The 22,857-nt window shown below is 42.3% G+C and overlaps 1 protein-coding gene across 3 annotated transcripts in view; it reads left to right on the top strand.

Moving 5' to 3' along the window:
* Positions 1 to 7,435: 7,435 nt before the first annotated feature.
* Positions 7,436 to 22,857, top strand: part of LOC126927600 (6-phosphofructo-2-kinase/fructose-2,6-bisphosphatase-like) — a 136,610-nt gene continuing 121,188 nt past the window's right edge. The window contains exons 1-4 of one of the 3 annotated variants that reach the window (XM_050743654.1): positions 7,436 to 7,521; positions 9,109 to 9,490; positions 9,982 to 10,251; positions 20,919 to 21,122. In XM_050743654.1, the coding sequence (XP_050599611.1) occupies positions 9,275 to 9,490; positions 9,982 to 10,251; positions 20,919 to 21,122 (690 nt within the window). In that variant the 5' untranslated portion in view covers positions 7,436 to 7,521; positions 9,109 to 9,274. The remainder of the gene's footprint in view (positions 7,522 to 9,108; positions 9,491 to 9,981; positions 10,252 to 20,918; positions 21,123 to 22,857) is intronic. The other 2 variants (XM_050743657.1, XM_050743655.1) reach the window with 2 other exon arrangements.

Raw genomic sequence — 22,857 nt, 5'->3', positions numbered from 1 at the left:
ATCTTGATGATACCACGGCCAAGTTGAGTGCCGGCCACCGGTGACCCTGTCACGTAAAATAAGAAAGAAATTTAAAGGAAAGAAGAAAACTTTATTTTTTCCTCGTTTATACACTTCTGAACTCTAGCCGTGGCCGTTCGAGACTGAGGCTCTTACAATATTTTCTTACTCTCGGTGACATCTGTTTCTTCTTTTGTTTTTCATCCTTCATTATCCCCACTACCCTGTAGGCGTACGTGACTGTTGCTACGCTTCTAGAACATTCGGTGGAAGGACCGTTAGGACATAGATGAACCCTCAGGTACTCCGGCAATATACATTGTCGCCAAGGTCGCCATGTGTAATGTTCAAGTATCGGCTGTCTGGAGAATGTTTAGAAGTGGTCGCCTAAGGTGACGTCAGGGCAAAAGAGTTTGGGGTTACACTCCCCCCTCCTTAGAATGAACTTAGTCCTCGAAGATAGATGGATAGATAGATTCCTTTTCCTCTTTAAGATAGATGGGTGAAATTTTGCCTTGGGTGTTTCCAGGTCGAAGGTTACTTGTGAATCGTTGCTGGTGCTGGGCACAGGTAGAATCGGGGTGAATATGTTGATAGGTGCCGGGTTGATTGGCATCGGAGCGCTGGCTGATGGATTGTTATTTGTCGTGTTTCGCTTGATTTTACAACAGAATAAATGAAAATACAATTTCGGCATTCCTATTTTGTTGAGAAAGTATAAGCATATGAGAGCAATGGATAAATATCCTATAATTTGTAATATAGATATTCCCCGTGATTCAACTTGATCGATTCTACGAGCAAAAGTTAGTTGATTCGTTTGATCTTCGATTCAATCCAGAGTGTTTTTGTATCCGTAATTATCGTTAATAAGTTTTGTAGTTTTCTCTAGTTTATTTAGTAAAATAATCCAGTCTGAATCATTAGTTACATTGACTGTTTTGATTTTAATCTCGTAAGAAATTTCCTTGCTACTACCACTGATTCTCATATGGTTATTCTTGTACAATATGTCTACGGTTTTATTAGTTTGTAACAAAGATGGTTTCTCTAGTCTAACAATTCGATGTGTCTTTTCTTCGAAAATGCTCAGATCTATTGGTTTTTCTGGTATAGCTATAAAATGATTCTCAGCATTTAATGGGATAAAAGTTATATCTTCAATGTTATAAACTACCACCTTACAGAATTTGACAGTGTTTTCTGCGCTTAAGATTTCAGAGTTACAATCGTGCTTCACTCGACGGTCGTGAATCGGCTGAGTTTGTTTGCAAATGTAAAAGTCAGATATAGAACATTGCTTATCCAAGTAGTTTTGATCGACATTGATGTAATTTAGTCCTGACGTTAAAAATATCGGATGAACTACTAAAGGTGCTAAAAACACTTTGTTCGTGAGAGATGGTATGGGATATATTTGCTCTATATCCCATTCCATGTCCATAACTGTTGGTACAGAAATTACAAAGAAAACTTTGTTTTGTCGAGTAAACAATGTGAGTTCTGAGATATCTAAAACATTTTGGAAATTCTCTTCCTTTGGTATAAAAGCGTTTCCTACTGTTTTGCTACCTAGTACTTGGGCGTAATTGTTAATAAAAGTTCCGGGATCAATAATCTGTGGGCTTATTATTCCTTGTTTTCCTAAGATGATTAAATTGAATATTTCGTCGATTTGGAAATGTAAGTCAGAGAGTGAGCTTTCTAGAGCTATGACTTTTATTAAGGTGATCTCGTTTTTGTTAAGCGTTTTAAGTTCGTTTGTTACACCTGTGTCTACTTGTTTCAGTCGCTGGATGACGTCGTTATTTAAAATTCGTTTAATCAAAGCTGTCTGGTTGGCTACTATGGTTTTTAGGCTGTTACCTTCTTCAAAGAGTTTGTCTATATTTTTGTTGATTATATCTAGATCGTTCGCGGCTAGGGTTCCAAAAAGAGTTTTACTAATAGATTCGATAGCGTCTACTAGTCCTCGTCTACTTCTGAGATGAATGTGAGCTAAGGATCGTAATTCGATGCTAAGTGTTCTGACGTTATTTAGTTTTGCTTGTAAAGAGCGTATTTCTGGTAATATGTTACAGTCTTTTCGTGTCTCGCAATGATTCCTAACTTCGGCTACTCCCTTTTCAATATATCTTACTTGTTCCAATACAGCACTAATATCTAGTCCTATAATAACATTTATGTGTTCGCTATAAAGATATGCTTTGGATCTTTTCTCATGAAATATTCCATTATTGTCAATAGGGGTTATTTTTAATCCGTTAAGGGTGGTAAAGCCGACGGCAAGGGTGATCGTCCTGAAAAATAAGGTTTTATTCTGTTACCGTGGATTTTCTTAACTCGATCTCTAATGAGAATCTCATAATACGGTGTCTTGACTGATTTAATAACGTAGGGTCCTAACCATTCGTCGTCCAATTTATCCGACTTATGATCGTTGTGAAGGAGTATACGATCTCCTTCCTTAAATAAGGTTTGAGTTCTAATGATTTTTCTTGTTTGATCTCTCATGTACCTCTTTCTACTTTGTTCAAGAGTGTTCTTCGCTATCATTCTATATTTTTGCAATTGTTTTTGCCATAGTGCAAACATTTCTTCGTAAGTGTAATTGGAAGTTCGGGATACGGAAGACGGGAGGTTGGCTTTTCTTCCAAATGTTAGTTCGAAGGGTGAAAATCCAGTTGCATCGTGTATCGCGGTATTATACCCTAGGCAAATAAAGTCTAATACCTGATCCCATTCTTTATTAGAATCGTGTAGGCTCGTGCGAATCATGTCTTTTACTGTGGCGTGTTTTCGTTCTAAGGATCCGTTAGATTGAGGATGAAAACTAGTGGTCTTTATATGTTTGATTTTAAATGCTTCCTCGAATTTTTCCATTAGTTCGCTAATAAAGTTCTGTCCCTGGTCTGTTAGTATCGTTTTGGGTGCTGAGAAGATGTAAATGTAGTGGTGCAGTAGTGCATCGATAATCGATTCGGTTCGTTGTGTTTTCAGTGGTACTAAAACGAGATATTTCGTTAGGTCATCGTGAGTCGAAAGAATGTATTGATTTCCACGTGTGGTTTTAGGCATCGGACCAATTAGATCCATGGCTATCTTTTCGTTTGGCTCTACTGATGTCTGAGGAATTACGGGTTGTTCCTTGGGTCTGATTCTAACTAGCTTTTGTCGTTGACAAGCTTCGCAATTTTTTATAAAATCTTCTATCCTTTCCATGAGGCGTGGGATTTTGAATTGGTCTTTGATTTTACTATATGTCTTTTGAATATCCAAGTGTCCACTAATGTCGTTATGGTTTTCGCGTATAATGTCTAGAGCTTGTTCGTCAGTTATGGTTTGTATTGGTTCGTATGCAAAAGTTATTTCTTCAATTTGGTCATTAATAAACATGAGTGTTATTTTGATCCTAGCTTTTTCGGCTTCGGTAAAACTATTGTCTCCTATCCCAATTTTCTTGTGTTTCTTGGTTAGTTCAAAAATTTTTCGAATCCAAGTATCTTTGTCGAATGGACCTAATGTTTCTCTATTCAATTGATAGAAGGTGTGATCGTTTGGCGTGATTTTAAGTCGTCTCGGGTGTGTCGCGTCTTCTGACCATGCGTTAAAGTGTTCTACAATATTTTCGGAGTTTGCAGGTGTGTCTGGGACTGATTTGTCGGTAATTTGGTAAATTTTTCTGGAAAGTGCGTCGGCTGCTGTGTTCTCTTTACCTTTGCAATAATGAATATCGTACTCGTATTCTTCGAGTTTAAGTCTCCATCTAATCAAACGCGAGGAAGGGTCTTTGCAATTTTTGAGCCAAGTGAGTGCTTGGTGATCGGTTCGAATAACGAATCGTCTTCCTAACAGGTATTGCCTGAGTCTCTTAACTGCCCATACGATAACTAATAATTCCTTTTCTGTGGTAGAATAATTTTTCTCTGGGGGGTTGAGTGTCCGTGATATGTAACAACAAGGATGTCCGTCTTGTGATAAGATTGCGCCTATTCCTTCATTGGAAGCGTCTGTGGTGAGTGTGAATGTTTTCGTGTAGTCTGGGTATGCTAAAACTGGGGCTGAGCATAGCTTTTCTTTTAGTGTGTCAAAGCTTGTCTGTTGCGTTTCTGTCCATCTAAAAGGATTGTCTTTCTTTGTGATATCTGTTAATGGTTTGGCGAGTTTGGAAAAGTTTTTAATGAATTTTCTGTAGTATCCAGCTAATCCGAGAAATGACTTTACGTCTGTTTGTGTTTTGGGAATCTTAAAGTCTTTAACTGCGGAGATCTTTTTAGGATTTGACTTTATGCCCTCGTGTGTTATGACATGTCCTAAGTATTCTAATTCAGGTTTTAGAAACTCGCATTTGTCGGGTTGGATTTTTAGTCCTAACTCTTTTAATCTTTGCAATACTATAGCAAGGTTTTCATTGTGTTGTTGAATTGTACTACCGAATATTATTATGTCGTCAAGGTATACAAAGCAGTATTTGTTCAATAATCCTCGTAACGCGGTATCCATCATGCGTTGGAAGGTGGCTGGGGCGTTTTTTAAACCGAATGGCATGCGATTATAGTGAAAGTGTCCCTGAGGTGTGCTAAAGGCTGTATATTTCTTTGAGTCGGGGTCCATAGATATTTGATGGAATCCCGAAGATAAATCTAGAGCAGAGAAGAATTTGGCGTTGCCTAATTGTGATAGAATGTCGTCGATTGTCGGTAGTGGGTAGGCGTCTTGATCGGTAGGTTCATTTAATTTTCGAAAGTCGATAACTATACGCCATTTCTGTTTGCCTGATGCGTCTGATTTCTTGGGTACTACCCATACTGGACTGTTGTAAGGAGAATCTGATTCTTCAATGATATTTTTATCTAACATTTTTTTCATTTGTTTTTCAATTTCTGCTTTATGGGCCTCGGGAGGTCGGTACGATTTGGTATTGACGATTTTGTTTTCGCGTAGGGTAATAGTGTGTTTTGTTAGGTTAGTACAAGGTAGGGTATCGGATTCTAGGTCAAACACGTCTATGTAATGTAGGAGGATCTTTTCGATAGGAATACGAAGTTTGTCTTCAATATGGTCTAGTCTAATTATTTGTTTCATTTTAGCAATTTTATCGAGATCGTGTTCATAAGAAAGATCATTAGTGATTATAGTTGGTTGCTCACCAGTATTGCAGAAACATACTCTCGTCGGAACTTTATCCAGATAAATTGTTTCGATTTTGGTTTGCCCTGGGAGAATGGTTTTCGGCGCCTGGAAAAATATTTCGTTCCCGTTTAATTGTATCGATTCGTTGTTAATTCGATATGAGTAGTTAGAGAGCATAGGTAAACCAATTATTCCGTCTTCTATTAAAGGAAAATCGTCTGGCACAACGTGAAATGTGTTCATGATGTTAAAGAATTGAAAGTCTACTGTTTCGTCAGTTTGGAATTTGTCATTGCCCATGTAAAATGTTTTAGCTACTGTCATTTTAGGTTTAAATATGGCACTTGATCTTTTAACTAAATTTATTCCTGCACCGGTATCGATTAAATATCGTTTGATTTCTGTTCCCGATCGAACTCCAATGGATAGAAGTTTTCCTGTTGTTGCGTGTACTCGTACGACGTCTCTCGAGGTTCTGGTAGCGCTGTTTCCTCTTCTCGTCCCGCATTCTCCATGTTTATATTGTAGCTGCGCGGTGGCGGAAGATTTCGCTGGCTGGCCGGTTGAAAATTTTCGGCAGTAATTTGCGGTATGTCCTATTTGGTTGCACTTAAAACACTTCATTCTCCCTCCGTTGTTTATTTGAGTGCTTGTCGGCAGGCGATTGAGCGTAGTCATCGGACCGCTCCTAAGTGGGGGTTTGCGTTGTGACGATACATTCCCTCGGGCGAATGAGTGAGCTCTTATTTGCTGGCTGCACTGATTTCCGCGGTTTCGCTCAATTTCTCCGATTAATAGTTCTGCTTCGAACGCGGCATCTTGTGCTTCTTGTAAGGTGCGCGGTTTCATGCTTGATGTTCTGATTTCTATCTCGGGTTTTAAATTTAGTATGAACGTTTCGGTTGCGCGTTCGTTCTCTAGGTCTATCGCGACTGCTCGTCGAATAGGATCGCGGATTTCGTGTTGCAATGCGTATATAAGTTCATTAAGACCGTGTCGAAATCTTTTGACGTACCGTGTACTGATTCGTTAAAACTTTGCCGAGTTCTTTGTAATATATCTCGCGCACCGTTTGAAGTTACGTTAATCGATACGAACTTCCTCAGATTTTCGAATAAGGCGCCGTACGTCTCGATAACTGAATGTCTAATGCTTCTTTCGGCTTCGCCGACAATGCGTTTGGTTAAAATTAATTTCAATAAAGCACGCTTTTCCTTACATTCCGATCTAGCTTCGCTTACCCGCTTGATGAATCCCTCCACTCCAATGTCATCTTGACCGTTGAGGACTGGGATGAACTCGATGCTGGTTTTCGCGTCGAACATATGTCGTTCGTACGAGGCTGATTCTTCTTCCTCGTCCTCGGAGTTCGCTGGGTCGGAGGTTTCTGGAGTTTCTTTGATCCGAACGCGTTCTTCCGGAGATTTCACTATGCGGGTGTCCCGAGTAGTGCTTCTGCTGGCAGAACTAGTATCGTCTGTCATAATTGAGTTGAACTCAGACGTATCTACGGAGGATTGTACTCCTAGCTTGAGTTCGGCCACAGTCTTCCCTATTGGTTCTATTTCCTTGATCCGTTGAGTGCTTTCATCGCGAATTAGTTTATACAAATCATTTATAGCTGCCTTATGTTCTTCGTGCTGGCGCTGCATCATATCCAAAATTGCCCGCAGGTTTGGATCACCGCTAGTCGAAGCGACAGGTGTAATTTTCTTATCGTCCCTTTTGTCCATTTCAGAGTAATAGATCGTCGGAGTCTGACGTTATCGAATGCAATCGATCGATCCTTTTAGAGGAAATGGTTCTACTTACTAATAAAACCGTTTTTCGTAATCCAGGTTGCTTGATACACCTTTGGTCGGATGTCCCGTAGGCCAAAACCGTAATCTTGTTTTATCCAACGTTGATGTATCCTGGCAGGATCGCCAAAATGTCACGTAAAATAAGAAAGAAATTTAAAGGAAAGAAGAAAACTTTATTTTTTCCTCGTTTATACACTTCTGAACTCTAGCCGTGGCCGTTCGAGACTGAGGCTCTTACAATATTTTCTTACTCTCGGTGACATCTGTTTCTTCTTTTGTTTTTCATCCTTCATTATCCCCACTACCCTGTAGGCGTACTGACTATTGCTACGCTTCTAGAACATTCGGTGGAAGGATCGTTAGGACATAGATGAACCCTCAGGTACTCCGGCAATATACATTGTCGCCAAGGTCGCCATGTGTAATGTTCAAGTATCGGCTGTCTGGAGAATGTTTAGAAGTGGTCGCCTAAGGTGACGTCAGGGCAAAAGAGTTTGGGGTTACAAACGCAGCGTTGAGAGCTCTGGCCCAACGAGACGCGATGCACGAGTGCGCTACATGGCTCGCAGGCGGAAATTCCGTAGCTGTAAGCATCAATTAGACGCGTGACAAACGTCTAGTAAAGATGTGAAATTGAATAGAATCTGGAGATAAATTCAGTATCGAAAGGAGAACGCGTGCCGTTGCATTCGATCGAAAATAATCGCAAAAGTTCAAGAGATTTCAGTATCGAATCGAGAACAACAACACACGCGATTGTATTTGATTGAAAATAATTGAAAATAGTTGAGAAAGATTCGGTATCAACACGAGAACGAGAATACGCTCGGTTATGCTTGATTGAGAGTAATCGAAAAAAGTTGAGAAAGATTCAATGTCGAAACGAATGCAAGCACGCGCGATTGCATTTGATCGAAAATAATAGAACAAAGTTAAGAAAGAATTTTAATCGTTGCGCATTTGAAGAATCCGACCGGAAGAAGAAACACGTGTTTTTTTTGTTATTATGTAACCGGAGCTGCAAGAATAGATTAGAATATTAGAACGGTCAAGGGTCGTATTTATACATAGATCGCGCTAACGGTGGACGACGCGATTAAACCGAGGCTAGTCAAGCCGGTCTACCTTTCTCCGACCGAACCGAATATCGTCGTACGAGTTTTACCTTGCTTAATATTTTTAACAACATGTACCAACGTTCCACGATAGAAACCGCAATAGTTCATGGTGTTGAAAGTAGCTTAAGATCGGCTCGTTATTTTCTCGATATTATGCGCTTTAGAAATAGTCGAGAATTGAACAAATATGACACGAATTCAATATGAAGACTACAACGGTAAAACGTGTCTTCACGTTAAATTTTAAATTCTATGTGGAAACGTATCTTAGATATTATAGGAAACTAATTATTTAATTCTGAAATTAACGGTGCATTTTTCCTTCCAAATTATATCATATTGAAATATTCCTATTTATTCTAATTTATCGTATTCTTTCTATGTGGTCTTGATATATATGTTAACAATAAGAGAAACCAACATGTAAATTCATATATAAATTACTCGCCATAATTATTAGGACATCTACACGTTATAAGCATCGATTGGAACACTTTGACACTTTTCTTTATCTGCTATATCTTACATTACAAAGTACATATGCCGCGAATGAAATAACAGATTTATAACGAAATTACTAGAAACGAAAGCACTCCATTCGTATTAAATATCAATATGTGCCCTAATATTTATGGCCGGCGGTGTTCTTAATTGAACAAAGCGATAATTAATTTTGACGAAGGGCCTGTAGCAACATGAAGACACTTTCAGTATTTAAATTGCATTTATCGGGAGAGAAAAACAAAAGTATAGGTTTCATATTCAAATGTGTTTAAATAATACAAATATTAGCTTAGATCATGAATTTATAGCACGTGTCAAAATATGATATAGTTTTGGTTAATTTTGACTTGCATTCTGCTGGTTTACACAAATTATTGGAAAGCTACCTCCTTGTTGCAGCAATCTCTCCAAATATACAATACAAAGAAAGACAATTGAAAATCGATATAGTCTAATGTCTATTTAAATAAAATGCGTAGGAAGAAATATACTGAAATTTGAGTTTGCGAGTCGTCACAGTTAGTTGCATTTAAGAATTTTCCTGTTTGAAGATCCTGGACGCCACGTTGGTGATGCGAGCGCAGCGCGCCGAGGTCTTCGACTATTTTTCCGGGCAGCGGTTATCGCGTCCTCATTATCGAGTGCGTCTACGACGATCCGGTTGTACTGGAGCGAAATTACAAGGAGATATTGCGGTACAGCGCTTGCTATGTTGGCATGGATTCAATAACAGCCGAAGAAGATCTACGATTGAAGATAGCTCATTACATTCGATCTTACGAGCCAATGGATGAGAAGACGTATCCACGAATCCGTATCGACACCGGCAGCATGGATATCGAGTCCTGCATCGTGTCTGGCGATGTGGAGACAAATGTCCTTGGATATCTTGGAAGCGTCACTGTTGAGCCGCATACTCTTTATTTCTCTCGGGTTGGTAATCCATCAAATTTTACATTTGTCATCGTTTAATCCCCATCTCAAATGTTCTAATCCTAGAAGCTCAGCCTTAGCGTCTTTAGTCTTAATTATAAGAATTTTTCGACAAGTGATAATGATAACGATAATGAAGAAACGTGTTTGTTCTTAGATTACAAGCTGAGTCAAGGACAATTGAGCCAGGTCGTGGCGCTTGCAATTATTAAAAAGATTAACATACATAACTGAGCACTTCATTTAGCATGACGAGTCCTCAATTGTTTACACACAACATGTTTTAAAAGCATACGTATACGTATACGCATACGTAAAAACATACATATTGTATTTTTAAAATCTTGCTATCTTATCAGGGTTTGGTTCCAAAAGTAATTTCTTCTCGCCTGATCGTAATCTTATCATTGCTACGCCTCTCTTTTTGAACGTAATCAGAATATTCTACGATTTGGTAAAACTAAAGCTCTCCCTCTCTCTTTTGATTACAGCACGGCGAAAGCGAGTACAACGTATTGGGTAAGGTTGGTGGTGACGCAGTTTTAAGCGCACGTGGCGAGAGATATGCACAAGCGTTGGCCACCAAGTTCAACGCTATGCGTATTCCCGACCTGCGCGTGCTAACTAGTCGCCTTCGAAGGACTATCGCGACTGCTCGTGGCGTGGAATCGCCCCAAGAACACGTGACAGCACTCAACGAACTCCACGCCGGTATCTGTGAGGGGCTGTCTTATGAAGACATGCAGGAGCATTATCCGCAGGTAATTTCAGATCAAACGCGTCTTCCTCCTCGAAATTTCGTCACTGCTTGCATTGAATTACGTTTAAGGTGTTGTTGACCAAAGTGAAATAGCGAGTGAAGATAATTTATACTTTTAAGGATGATTCATCGAAAAATGTGTAAATTCGGTTTCACTTACTACTTGCCTAATCTTCTGGCTGTATTTAAACGAGCCTTCAATCGGTTGAATTTATCAATCCCTAGCTCTAAGAGCTTTAATTTATTTGTGTAGTAAATGGTAGATAGCTGTAACAGTTATCATTGTAGGTTATAGGGTATAACGGTATAAGCTTTTTGGGTATATAGAGTATATAGGGTTTATAGGGTATAAGCTTTTTGAATTAATCTAATTGTATCAGTATTATGTTAGAAACATGGTACTATAATTGACACATTTAACATTAGTATTTGATCAAAATTTTCCCAGTGATTGATTAGTTAATGCAGTTATAATTTGTATTTCAATAAGTTTGGGATCCTAGATATGGAATATTTATTATCTACTAGGTTTGTCAATTTAATTCTCTAAGCGAACAACTTTCAATCGTATCTTGGAAAATGAATAATAACATAAATCTTCACGGATGACTCAAGCATTGAATACTTGGCCACTGGGGAAAAGTATCGAGTGACTTAACGTCTGCGCTAACAGTCTGTAACTGATTAAAATTCAGTTGTATGCAAATTTATCCATTTACATCCACGAAATATTTGCTTGACTAATGAGAATGAGCGTTGAAGTTCAAAGAAATATTCCCAGTCAAGTACATAGCAGATAGAATATAATCACAATGTTTCACGTTGCTAGATCGAACTCAATCAGTCTGATTAATCTGAACGAAGTTTTAGAACATGGATAAATGAATATTATTGTTTAATCGAGCTATCGCGGGGAGACGCGGTCGTTAGAATACGCGTCAACGAAAGTCGTAAATTCCCGTTACGATTGGATTAATCGACACCACGAATAGTTCGATCCCCGTATTTCGGTTAGGATAATCGGGGTGGTTGATGCGGTATAACACTGGAAGTCAGAGTTATAATAATGTATATTTCCAACACTTTATACAATCACACAAAGTAGTAACGCCGTTGATTAAGATACAGATAACGAGAGAAGAGTTAGTCTTGAATGAGAGAAGGAGAGCTTTAGGCGCTCTAGGCCCTTGAGAGTTATAGGAACTGTCGGAGTTCTGGATAAGTGAGAGCCTTAGAAGACTCTAGGCCGTGTAGGCACCTTGAGAAATGATGAAGGAACTCAGAAAGATACAGGAACGGTGAGAGTTGTAGGAAATGCAGGAACCCTAGGCACCGTGAGAGACGATCAAACTCCAAAGTTTTATTCTAATGTGAATGCGGAGGAAAGCTTGGTATGGGTGTGCCCTTTGAACGAAGAACGCGGATTCGTTGCTTACATTTTCAGTTAGTAAAGTGAGGGAAATAATCCGCGATGTCGATTGGTTGGGACCAATGTTAGGAAGGAAGAGAGGAGGAAGAAACCTCCTACCAACTTGGGTCCTAGGCGACATTGTTTATAGGGAAACTCAGATTTTCGGTTAGGTATATCTCCGCTTTCTTCGTTATTCTTAAGAGCACATAATAAACCCAAGGACCTTTCTAAAAACCGGCCGAAAACACTTCTGGAATTAGAAAGTCTTTTCTGGCAAACAGATGTGCTTAGACCTTGTGTGCGAACAATGCAGCTAGAATTGCTACTTTATAGTGGGTCCTTGGGCCTATGGAGTGTTAGAAGGACGACAGGTAGACCGTTGGTTGGCAAGCCGCGCGCGATGGCGTGCAGATGTGTTGCACGGCGTAACATCCTCCCCCCGTTGAGAGGGCACCGATCAAAAACCTGTAGAGATAAAATTGATTAAATCTTCTATCCGCCTCCTTGTTGATTGTTGCTGCCCTGTGTACTGTGGCCGTCCAGAGGATGTAGTGGTCGCCAAGAGGAATTTGATGATACGGCTGGAAGGCCGGTGCGCTGAGGATATTTGTCTGTCCTGGAGACTGCTTCGTCGCTGCGTCGAAGGACCGTTGACTGCCTTGTAGTCTGGACCGCCGTGGTTCTTGGCATTGCCAAGAAAGTTGCCACTGAAGTTCACGGATCCAGAAATGTCGTGAAGAGCTCGGCTTACGAAGTATTGTAGGACACCTCAGACCTGGAGGTGTCGTTATACATCTCGCCGATTTCCCAATGGTAGATCATATCTGTATGGAGATGCGCTTTTCATCTGCCTTCTTCGATGTTTGTAGTTGCCTTGATGAGGCCGTCGTCGCCAGGGTAAGCTCGATGATACGACCGAAAAGCCGTTGCGTAGAGGACACCCGTCTGTCCTGGTGTCTGGTTCGCCGTTGCGTTAAGGGGCCGTTGAAGTTCACGATCCAGGATGTATCGTGAAACGGTTCGGCCCATGCAGTATCGTGGAACACCTCGACCCATGAGGTGTCCTTGAATAGTTTGCCCCAGGAGGTGTCGTTGAATGAAACTCCGGTGATGCATGGTATAGATTCGAACACGCCGCAGAGTTGTGTGTTTGATTGGGGGACTGAGCTCCCCCCGATGATCTGCCCCAATTGTGCTATCTTGTCCCACATGTCGTGGATTGTATCGTGGTAAGACCTGGAGCAGATTTCGCCTTTCTTGTATGGTATCTCTGCAACATCAGATTCGTGAAAGTATTGCATGTCATTTGGACATCCTCGTTGCTGTTTCGGCTGAGGAAGCGTGGAGGAGGTCATGGTTGATTGAGGGACGAGGCTCCCCCCGTAGACCCATCCGGATCGCGCCTTCTCGCTGATGGCTGGTAGCTGTACCGGCGTGGCCCAACAATCCGCAAGAGACAGAATCAGAGATTTGTCCCACGTAGTGCTCTGTGGGCTTAGTGGACAAGTGTTGAAATCAGCTGGCGCGTTCTGAAAACTACTAACAATTAAATGATTAGTCATAGTGGTAATAACGTGGAGATGATCCCGATTTGGGTTACTCGCAGGCGTGGCTCCTCGCCGCCGTGGCGATGGAGAATTCTTCGCGTTAGGTCGTGGAGAAAGACTCTCCGATATGATGTCCATGTCAGGTGTAACATGTAAAGTGGTGTTCTCCGTCGGCGGAGTATAACTGTTTTTGTCCTGGACGTGATTCAGTTCCTTCCTGTCTTGCAGATCTGGAGCATTCGGCTGATTCGAGACATCTTGTGTAGTTGAATCAGATGGTTGCGATGCTGACGATGGGAACGTGGTTGTCGTCAGATCGCGTGTGGGTGACACGTTATGAGTGTCACGCGGTAAGCTCAGCGTGGTATGCGACGAAATCGCCGTTTGAGTGGATGCGATGGTTTCCGTTGGCGGAATACGACCGTTGTTGTCTTGGATGAGAGTCGGTCCCTTCCGGTCCAGAGGGTCTCGAGCGATTGATTGATTCAAGACGTTGTGTAACGTCGAATCAGATGATTGCGATGCTGACGCTGCGAACGTGGTCGTCAGATCGCGGACAGTTGACATGTTGTGAGTATCACGCGGTGAGCTCCGCGTGGTATGCGACGGGATCGCCATTTGAGCTGGTGCGATGATTTCCGTCGGCGAAGTACGACCGTTGTCGTCTTGGACGGGATTCAGCTTTGTCCGATCCAGAGAATCTCGAGTGATGGACTGATTCAAGACGTTTTGTGGCGTTGAATCAGATGGTTGCGATGCTGACGATGGGAACGTGGTTGTCGTCAGATCGCGTGTGGGTGACACGTTATGAGTGTCACGCGGTAAGCTCAGCGTGGTATGCGACGAAATCGCCGTTTGAGTGGATGCGATGGTTTCCGTTGGCGGAATACGACCGTTGTTGTCTTGGATGAGAGTCGGTCCCTTCCGGTCCAGAGGGTCTCGAGCGATTGATTGATTCAAGACGTTGTGTAACGTCGAATCAGATGATTGCGATGCTGACGCTGCGAACGTGGTCGTCAGATCGCGGACAGTTGACATGTTGTGAGTATCACGCGGTGAGCTCCGCGTGGTATGCGACGGGATCGCCATTTGAGCTGGTGCGATGATTTCCGTCGGCGAAGTACGACCGTTGTCGTCTTGGACGGGATTCAGCTTTGTCCGATCCAGAGAATCTCGAGTGATGGACTGATTCAAGACGTTTTGTGGCGTTGAATCAGATGGTTGCGATGCTGACGATGGGAACGTGGTTGTCGTCAGATCGCGTGTGGGTGACACGTTATGAGTGTCACGCGCTGAGCTCCGCGTGGTGTGCGACGGGATCGCCATTCGAGTTACTGCGATGGTTTCCGTCGGCGGAGGTTGATCCTTGTTGTCCTGGATGGGATTCACTTCCTTCCGGTCCAGTGGATCGTGAGAGGTTGGCTGATTCAAAGCATTTCGCGGCAATTTGATACCAGTGGCTGATCCATTGTGTGCCGGTCTCGATGACCGGGGTTGTCGTGCTGTACGTTGGTTACGTCTTAGCCGATCGCATATATCGTTATACTGTTCTCTGATCTCGAGACCGCGCGTTTGTTCTTCCGGGAGTTTAAGCGACGCGGACTCGCGGCCGACGGCTGATTCGCCGCTTGTCGATTGTGACGGTATACTTCGTCGTGTATTGATTAATTGTTTGGCTACTCGGAGTTGCAGTCTTTCGTATTCTTCCGCTAGCTCACTGCCGCGCGCGATCTCTCCCTCGTCTAAAGTTACGATCTGGTGTTGTAATGCACGGAGTTCCTTCTCGACGGTTTCTAGACGTTCTTTAATTTGAAGCAAGTCGATCTCTTCCGAACAGCCTGATTGTTCAATGTCGTCGAGTTTTTTTTCGAGGCGTGTAAACTGGGCGATATAGTAGCTCCGGCGTCGACGCAAGACGGCAAGTTCGTTTCCGGTTGCCATTATTTTTTATGTAATTGATAATGAAATCGTTTGAACTTACTTCTGTTGGCGATTGTCCACTTTGTGGCAGGAGGCTGTGTGGTTGCGTTTCAACCACCGAATTATACCTCTTCAAAGGTGACGACCCTTTACGTTACTGACCTCGCTGGGGTGGTAACGCTTCCGCTGCTGGTTGTGTTGGATTCACGTGGCACTGTATGAGAGTGGGTGTCACTGGCGTGCACTTTTCACTTGACACAGTATCCGGCTCGAAGGACCATGTTTAATCGAGCTATCGCGGGGAGACGCGGTCGTTAGAATACGCGTCAACGAGAGTCGTAAATTCCCGTTACGATTAGAATAATCGACACCACGAATAGTTCGATCCCCGTATTTCGGTTAGGATAATCGGGGTGGTTGATGCGGTATAACACTGGAAGTCAGAGTTATAATAATGTATATTTCCAACACTTTATACAATCACACAAAGTAGTAACGCCGTTGATTAAGATACAGATAACGAGAGAAGAGTTAGTCTTGAATGAGAGAAGGAGAGCTTTAGGCGCTCTAGGCCCTTGAGAGTTATAGGAACTGTCGGAGTTCTGGATAAGTGAGAGCCTTAGAAGACTCTAGGCCGTGTAGGCACCTTGAGAAATGATGAAGGAACTCAGAAAGATACAGGAACGGTGAGAGTTGTAGGAAATGTAGGAACTCTAGGCACCGTGAGAGACGATCAAACTCTAAAGTTTTATTCTAATGTGAATTTTTTTTTTTTTTTTTTTTTTTTTATTTATTAGAATATTTACAATCAATTCTCGTTGAGAATTTTCAGTAACTTAATTTGGCGTGATACAATGACATGGATTATAATAGCTTTATATTGTTGATTCTAGTAGGACTAAGGGTTTAATCTAGTGGGTATTTTCTTTTTAGTCTGCGGATCTGGTCCGTCGTGTCCAGTAGTTGGGTGACTAGTGGGTTGTGGTGGTTGTTGACTCTTGTGCTATATCTGCTTCTGGACTTGTGTATTTCGTATCTTGAGGTCTCGGTGGATTGTTTCGTTGGTAACATACCAGGGTGCATTTAATAGGGATCTTAGCGTTTTCGATTGGAAGCGTTGGAGTATTTCAATGTTGGAGTTACTTGCTGTTCCCCATAGTTGGATTCCGTAGGTCCAGACAGGTTTTATTACGGCTTTGTAGAGGGTTATTTTGTTCTGTATGTTTAGTTTGGAGCGTCGGCCCGTGAGCCAATAGAATTTTCTTAGTTTTTCCTTTAGTTGCTTTGTTTTTTCCGAGATATGTTCTTTCCAAGTTAGCCTCCTGTCCAGGGTCATGCCCAGGTATCTTACGGAGTCCTTGCTTGGGATTATTGTGTTGTTAATGGTAACCTGGGGGCAGGTTTGTTTTCGGAGCGTGAAGGTTACATGGGAGGATCTTTTTCGTTTATTTTAAAACCCCATTTTTGGAACCACTTTTCCATGGAGTCGAGACTTCGCTGGAGAGTGTATGAGGCAATTGCCGGGTCTGCGTGGGTAGCTAATAGTGCTGTGTCGTCGGCAAATGTTGCTATTGTTACCTCGTTTGATATGGGTAAGTCGGCAGTGTAGATGGAGAATAGTAGGGGTCCGAGGACACTACCTTGCGGTATGCCGGATTCTATTGGGAATGTTACGGAAGTGGCGCCTAGACATTTAACTATGAATTGTCTGTTGGTAAGGTAGGATTTTAAGATGGAGTAGTATGGGTGGGGTAGGATTTTTTTAAGCTTGTAGAGTAGCCCTTCATGCCATACTTTATCGAATGCCTGTTGGATGTCTAGGGATACGGCTGAGCAGTATATTTTCTTTTCAAGGGTTTGGCTGATCATGTGGGTTATGCGGCGGATTTGCTCTACTGTTGAGTGTTGTTTTCGGAAGCCGAATTGGTGATCTGGGAGAGTTTTCAATTCTTCTAGGAGTGGAAGGAGACGATTCGTGAGCATCCTCTCGAATAGTTTAGACAGGGTAGGTAAGAGACTGATTGGGCGATAGGAGCTGGCTTCATATATTGGTTTACCGGGTTTGGGGATGAGGGTGATTAGTGAGATTTTCCACGCCTTAGGAAAGTGTTCTAGGCGGAGGATGGCGTTGAAGATTGATGCGATGAGTGCGATCCCTTTTATGGGGAGTTCCTTGATTGCTTTATTTCCTATTAGGTCGTGACCTGCTGCTTTCTTGGGGTTTAGGCGACTGATTGCTTCTATGATCTCTGCAGAAGTGAAGGGTTGAATAGGAGGGGACATTTGGAAGGGAGTGTGCAGGTATTCGGTGACGTCCGCTGCAGCTATGGAGGAATGGGGTTGGAATACTTCAGTCAGGTGTTCAGCAAATATGTTGGCTTTTTCTATAGGGCTACGCGCCCATCCACCCTGCGGGCGGCGGATTGGAGGTATTATTTGTGGGGGGGCGCGTGAGTTTCCTGGAGGCTTTCCATAGTGAGTAGTTTGAGTCGGTTGTGGGGGACAGGCTGGCGAGATATTTGTGAAAACGGTCGTTATTGTAGTTCTTTATGGTTTTGGATAGTTTTCTAGTTGCGTTATTTAGTTTGCGTTTGTCCTCCGGTGTTCTATGGGTCTGCCATATCCTTCTTAGTCTACGTTTTTCTGCTATTTTTTTTTAATATGTACTGGGGGTATTCGTGATTGCTGATGGACGTTTTTGCCGGTGTGGAGACGCGGATAGCGTTTATTATGCTCGCATTTAGGTATTCCGTGGCTGCTTCGATTTCGTCATTGGTTTTTAGTGAGGTTGAGGCTGAAGTTGTGCGGGTAAAGACTTCTCTAAAGAGCTGCCAGTTGGTGTGTTGGTTATGAATGGAGCCATTAGGTGTATTCTCGATGATGGTTGAACTGACTGTTACTATCACGGGGTAATGATCAGAGGAGAGATCGGCCGAGGAATTGATTTGGACGTGTCTTGGCGAGATATTTTTGGTTATGAAGAAATCAAGGAGATCGGGTATTTTGTTTGTGTCGGTGGGCCAGTGTGTGGGTTCGTATGTGGTAAGGTAGTTGAGGTTGTTGGTTATTATGCTGTTGAGGAGGTTTTTGCCTCTTACTGTAACCAGTCTGCTACCCCATTGGGTGTGTTTAGCGTTATAGTCTCCTCCGGCTATATATCTGTTGCCCAGGGTGTCCAGGAAGTGGTCGAAGTATTCTTTGGCGATGGAGTGTCTGGGAGGGCAGTATACAGCTGAGGTGGTGATTGTACCATGATAGTCTTCTATTGCTACGTTTGTTGCTTGGAGGTAGTCTTTCTGGAATGGTGGAAGTTCGTAGTGCTTGATGTTTGCTTTGATTATGATTCCGGTGCCGCCGTGGGCCTTTCCGCTGGGGTGTTGGGTATGGTAGAACTTGTATCCGTTTATGTTCAGGTAGTTTTTGTCGGTGAAGTGGGTTTCAGATATGAGCATTATGTCGATTAGCTGGTGTTTTAGGAAGAGTTCTAGCTCAAGTTTGCGTTGCGCTAGACCATTGGCGTTCCACAGAGCTATGCGTCTTGGTTTTATTTTGTGTCTGGGCGTATTAATTTTTCCATTATGATTGTTAATAGCGATAGCAAATTGTTTATTTGCTCTGATTGTTTCTCTATTAGCTTTTCAAGTCTAGAGACGTTGTCTGTGTTAGGTGAGGTGGGGGCACTATTTTGGGGAGGATCCCTGTGGCTATTTGGTTTATTTTGAGTGCCTTGTACCGCTTGGGCATAGGAGTTTGAGGGAGTGGTGAGTTTGATAGGGCTGGGTGTTTGATTGGTTGGGGGGATTGGGATAACGGTGGATTTCGGCGAGCTGGGTGTTTGGTAATTTTCCTCTTTTGTTCTAAGTTTGGGGTATTTGCTTGAGTACAGAGTTTTGTAGGCTGAGCAGCCTTTGTAGTTGGCAGGATGATCACCTTGACAGTGGATGCACTTCGCTGGGGTTTTCGGTGATTTCCTGCACTGGTCGGTGGGGTGTGTACCTGCACATTTGACGCAGCGGAAGGTGTGGTTGCAGTATTTCTGTGTGTGCCCATATCTTTGGCACCTTTTGCATTGGACTATCTCCTTTTTGGTTTGCGGTGGTTCAAATTTAACGATGACGTTCATTATGCGACTGATATTGTAGATTTCCTTGTTGTTTGGTTTCTGTTTTAAATCAATGAAAAATAGGGATAGCGGGTCTTTTGTGACTCTATGCCTTATGTTGCTGACATTGGTGACTTCGTGGCCGAGTTTCGATAGTTCTATTTTTAGTTCGTCGATGTCTGCGGAGTGGTGGATGTTTCGTAGCACCACCCGAAAAGGTCTTTCTTCTTTGAGTTGCTAGGTGTGGAAGTTGGCGTTCAGGGCCCTGAGTGTCTTGGTGAGCTTCCTGTAAGCTTCTGGATTCGTAGGCAGAATTTTTACCTGATTGTTGGTTATCTTCAGGTTATAGTCCTCCTTGGAGATATCTCTCTCTAAGGACTTGGTCATTGTCTGGATGTCGATGATATCGTTAATAAATATTGGTGGGGGAGGGGAGCGTCTCTGTGCGTGGTGGTTAAGTGGTGAGCCTGCGGTTTCCATGGCATCGTTGGTGGATTCCAAAATTGCGAACCTGTTGTGGGTGTTAATTTGCGTTGGTGGATGTCCGTTCGAGTTTGTGTCTGCTGGTTCGGTTTTGCGTTTTTTCGCCTTATTGGCGTCGTTGGCACGGGGGGATATGCAGAATTTCTGCCACGGGGGGAGTAGCGCGGGGTAGTGATGGGTTTGGACAGGCGAGCCTGGTCGTGATTGTTGGGCCATCATCGAGCTAGCTATTTCAATATGAATAACTAGTCGTGAGGCTATGCGGCAGGGATCGGGTTGGGGTTAGGTGCGTAGGCTTTTCTTCTCTCTGGCGGATAGGAAACACTTGGGAAGATAGGAGCACGTTGTGTTCACTTTCGACGGTTGGGCGACACGTGTTGTTTTCGAACTTCACTGGGCACTAGAGGCACGCCTGCACGCTTCGGCACTCGACAGCGAACTGATTCTAATGTGAATGCGGAGGAAAGCTTGGTATGGGTGTGCCCTTTGAACGAAGAACGCGGATTCGTTGCTTACATTTTCAGTTAGTAAAGTGAGGGAAATAATCCGCGATGTCGATTGGTTGGGACCAATGTTAGGAAGGAAGAGAGGAGGAAGAAACCTCCTACCAACTTGGGTCCTAGGCGACATTGTTTATAGGGAAACTCAGATTTTCGGTTAGGTATATCTCCGCTTTCTTCGTTATTCTTAAGAGCACATAATAAACCCAAGGACCTTTCTAAAAACCGGCCGAAAACACTTCTGAAATTAGAAAGTCTTTTCTGGCAAACAGATGTGCTTAGACCATGTGTGCGAACAATGCAGCTAGAATTGCAACTTTATAGTGGGTCCTTGGGCCTATGGAGTGTTAGAAGGACGACAGGTAGACCGTTGGTTGGCAAGCCGCGCGGGATGGCGTGCAGATGTGTTGCGCGGCGTAACAATTATAATTACAATACGAAGTTGATGTGTACTTATTAACCGTGTACTATAACGAAACTTAAATCATACCATGATTTGAATATTATATCGCAGGTCTACTTTATTAAAGCTTATGTTTAAAATCAGCCATTGTTCCCTGACTTTGCATAAGCTAGGTTTTAATGCTTTGAGGACCTCGATGTACGAACCATTCCATGACTTAGGCAAAAGTCTATATACTTTAGTATATAGTACATAGATAGCGTATATACCTTCTAGATCTCTAAATCAATGCTTTTGCGTAGGAATTTGCATGGCGCGATCAAGATAAGCTGCGCTATCGTTATCCATGGGGAGAAAGCTACATCGACGCCATGCACCGCGTGGAACCGGTTATTGCTGAATTACAGAGATCCAACAACATCTTGGTCGTGTCTCATCAAGCTATTCTGCGCTGCATCATTGGCGTTTTCACAGATAAAAAACCGGAAGAGGTGCCTTACGCTGAGGTGCCACTGCATACCGTCATCCGAATCAGCAGCCAGGGTTACAATTACAAGGTGGACTTCTTCAAGTTACCCATAGAGTGCGTAAACACGATTCGCGTGAAGCCGAATAATTGTAGCGCGGACAGAACCGCGGACGATGCTCTGCTCACAGTCCCAGCACATTTCGACATACCGGATCCTTGGCGAAGTCTTGGCAGCGGACCCACTCCCGTACAACAACACTGAGAAACCGCTCGGAGATCCACGATTACGTCGAAAATTCGATGTCTGTTTGTTTGTAACCCCTGGAGCTTTCAGCAGTGATGTCTTCTTGGAATATTTTTGCTTTTGAATTCAGGCAGGGGATGAAGATTTGAAATATCATGCAAGTATGGATTGAATATATTTTTAGTACGTATATATGTATAAGTAGATCGCTTTAAGGTATCTTTAAGAAATACAGATTCGATGAGACGGAAGATGATGATATCGGAGTCAATTCTAGATAAATAGATTGGATAGATCGCGTGAAAGAAACGACATGTAAATTCAAATAATCGTTATCGATACTGGAAATTTATTTCTGAAATATTCTCATGAATTTTCTCATGAATCCCGAGAAACTTAGGTCGTTTCAACTTTGACTTGTTTATCGTCGAGTTCCGTTACCTTCGCGGGATGTACTCCGATTGTCATGTTTTTCCTCGTTGATTCTGTTCCCATTGGCAATAATTTAGTATCCTGCTGCTGGAGCCCTCTATACGTTATGTTTAAGCAGTTTAATTTTAATAATCACATACAAGTCAAATGTTACATTAACTCTAATATGTCGCAGATGACTATCGCAAGAAATATTTTAATTGTACATCGTAAAATTCAGAAAGACAGGCAATCTTTTAAATTGTAGGAATGCGAAACATGTCTTTCGTATTAAATTCTATTTCAAAATATTGATATAATATATACAACGAACACACGAAAGACAGTTTTTTTAGTATTGTACTATTTATAGGTGATAGAATTTTAGATTTATGTATTTTCGTTTGCCTAGTTCCTAGCACAACGATTGTAAGCCTTGAGATTTGGACGATATTAGGATTTTTATTACTGTAAAGTACAATTGAAAGATACTATATCGTAGCGTTATATAAAGTTTGACTATAAAACGGACCTGATATCATTGTTAACAAAGAAATAACGAATATTGTATTTTTCGAGTGTGTATGAGTGTTCGAACGATAGATGTATATTTCTACGCACAAAATTAGCGGTATACTGTGCTACGGTCTCATTAAGAAATGTCAAACATTCGAGCAAAGTATTTTTCTCTAAGAAGGAAAGCGCGAGAAATAATCAACAGAGGCGATTAAGAAAGAAAAAAATCGATATCGAATGGTGCCTGCTTCTGTCGATATACTGTTACGTTTCACTTAGAGTTATATTCTATCTCGTGGACCGCATAAACATGCATAATATTTTATTAGGCATCACGTGGAAATCTCCGAGCAATCTATTTATCCAGAACAAGCTCGAGGATTCGTAAAATGTGAATAGAATAAAAAATAAATAAGCCTTACGGAACTAATTTATTCTGAGATGAACTAAGTACGGCAGAGGGCAAATTAATTTTCTATACAAGTATACAAATGGCACAAGTTATCTAGTCCATTCATTGCTGAACATTCTGGCGTTCTTTCTTTTCTCTTTTGCTATGCGGGAATCGACATAAAAAATTATACAGCGTTCTAAATGTTAA

The sequence above is a fragment of the Bombus affinis genome, unplaced genomic scaffold (genome assembly GCF_024516045.1).
Source record: "Bombus affinis isolate iyBomAffi1 unplaced genomic scaffold, iyBomAffi1.2 ctg00000166.1, whole genome shotgun sequence".
NCBI lineage: Eukaryota > Metazoa > Arthropoda > Insecta > Hymenoptera > Apidae > Bombus > Bombus affinis.
This window is presented reverse-complemented; position numbering and strand designations above follow the sequence as displayed.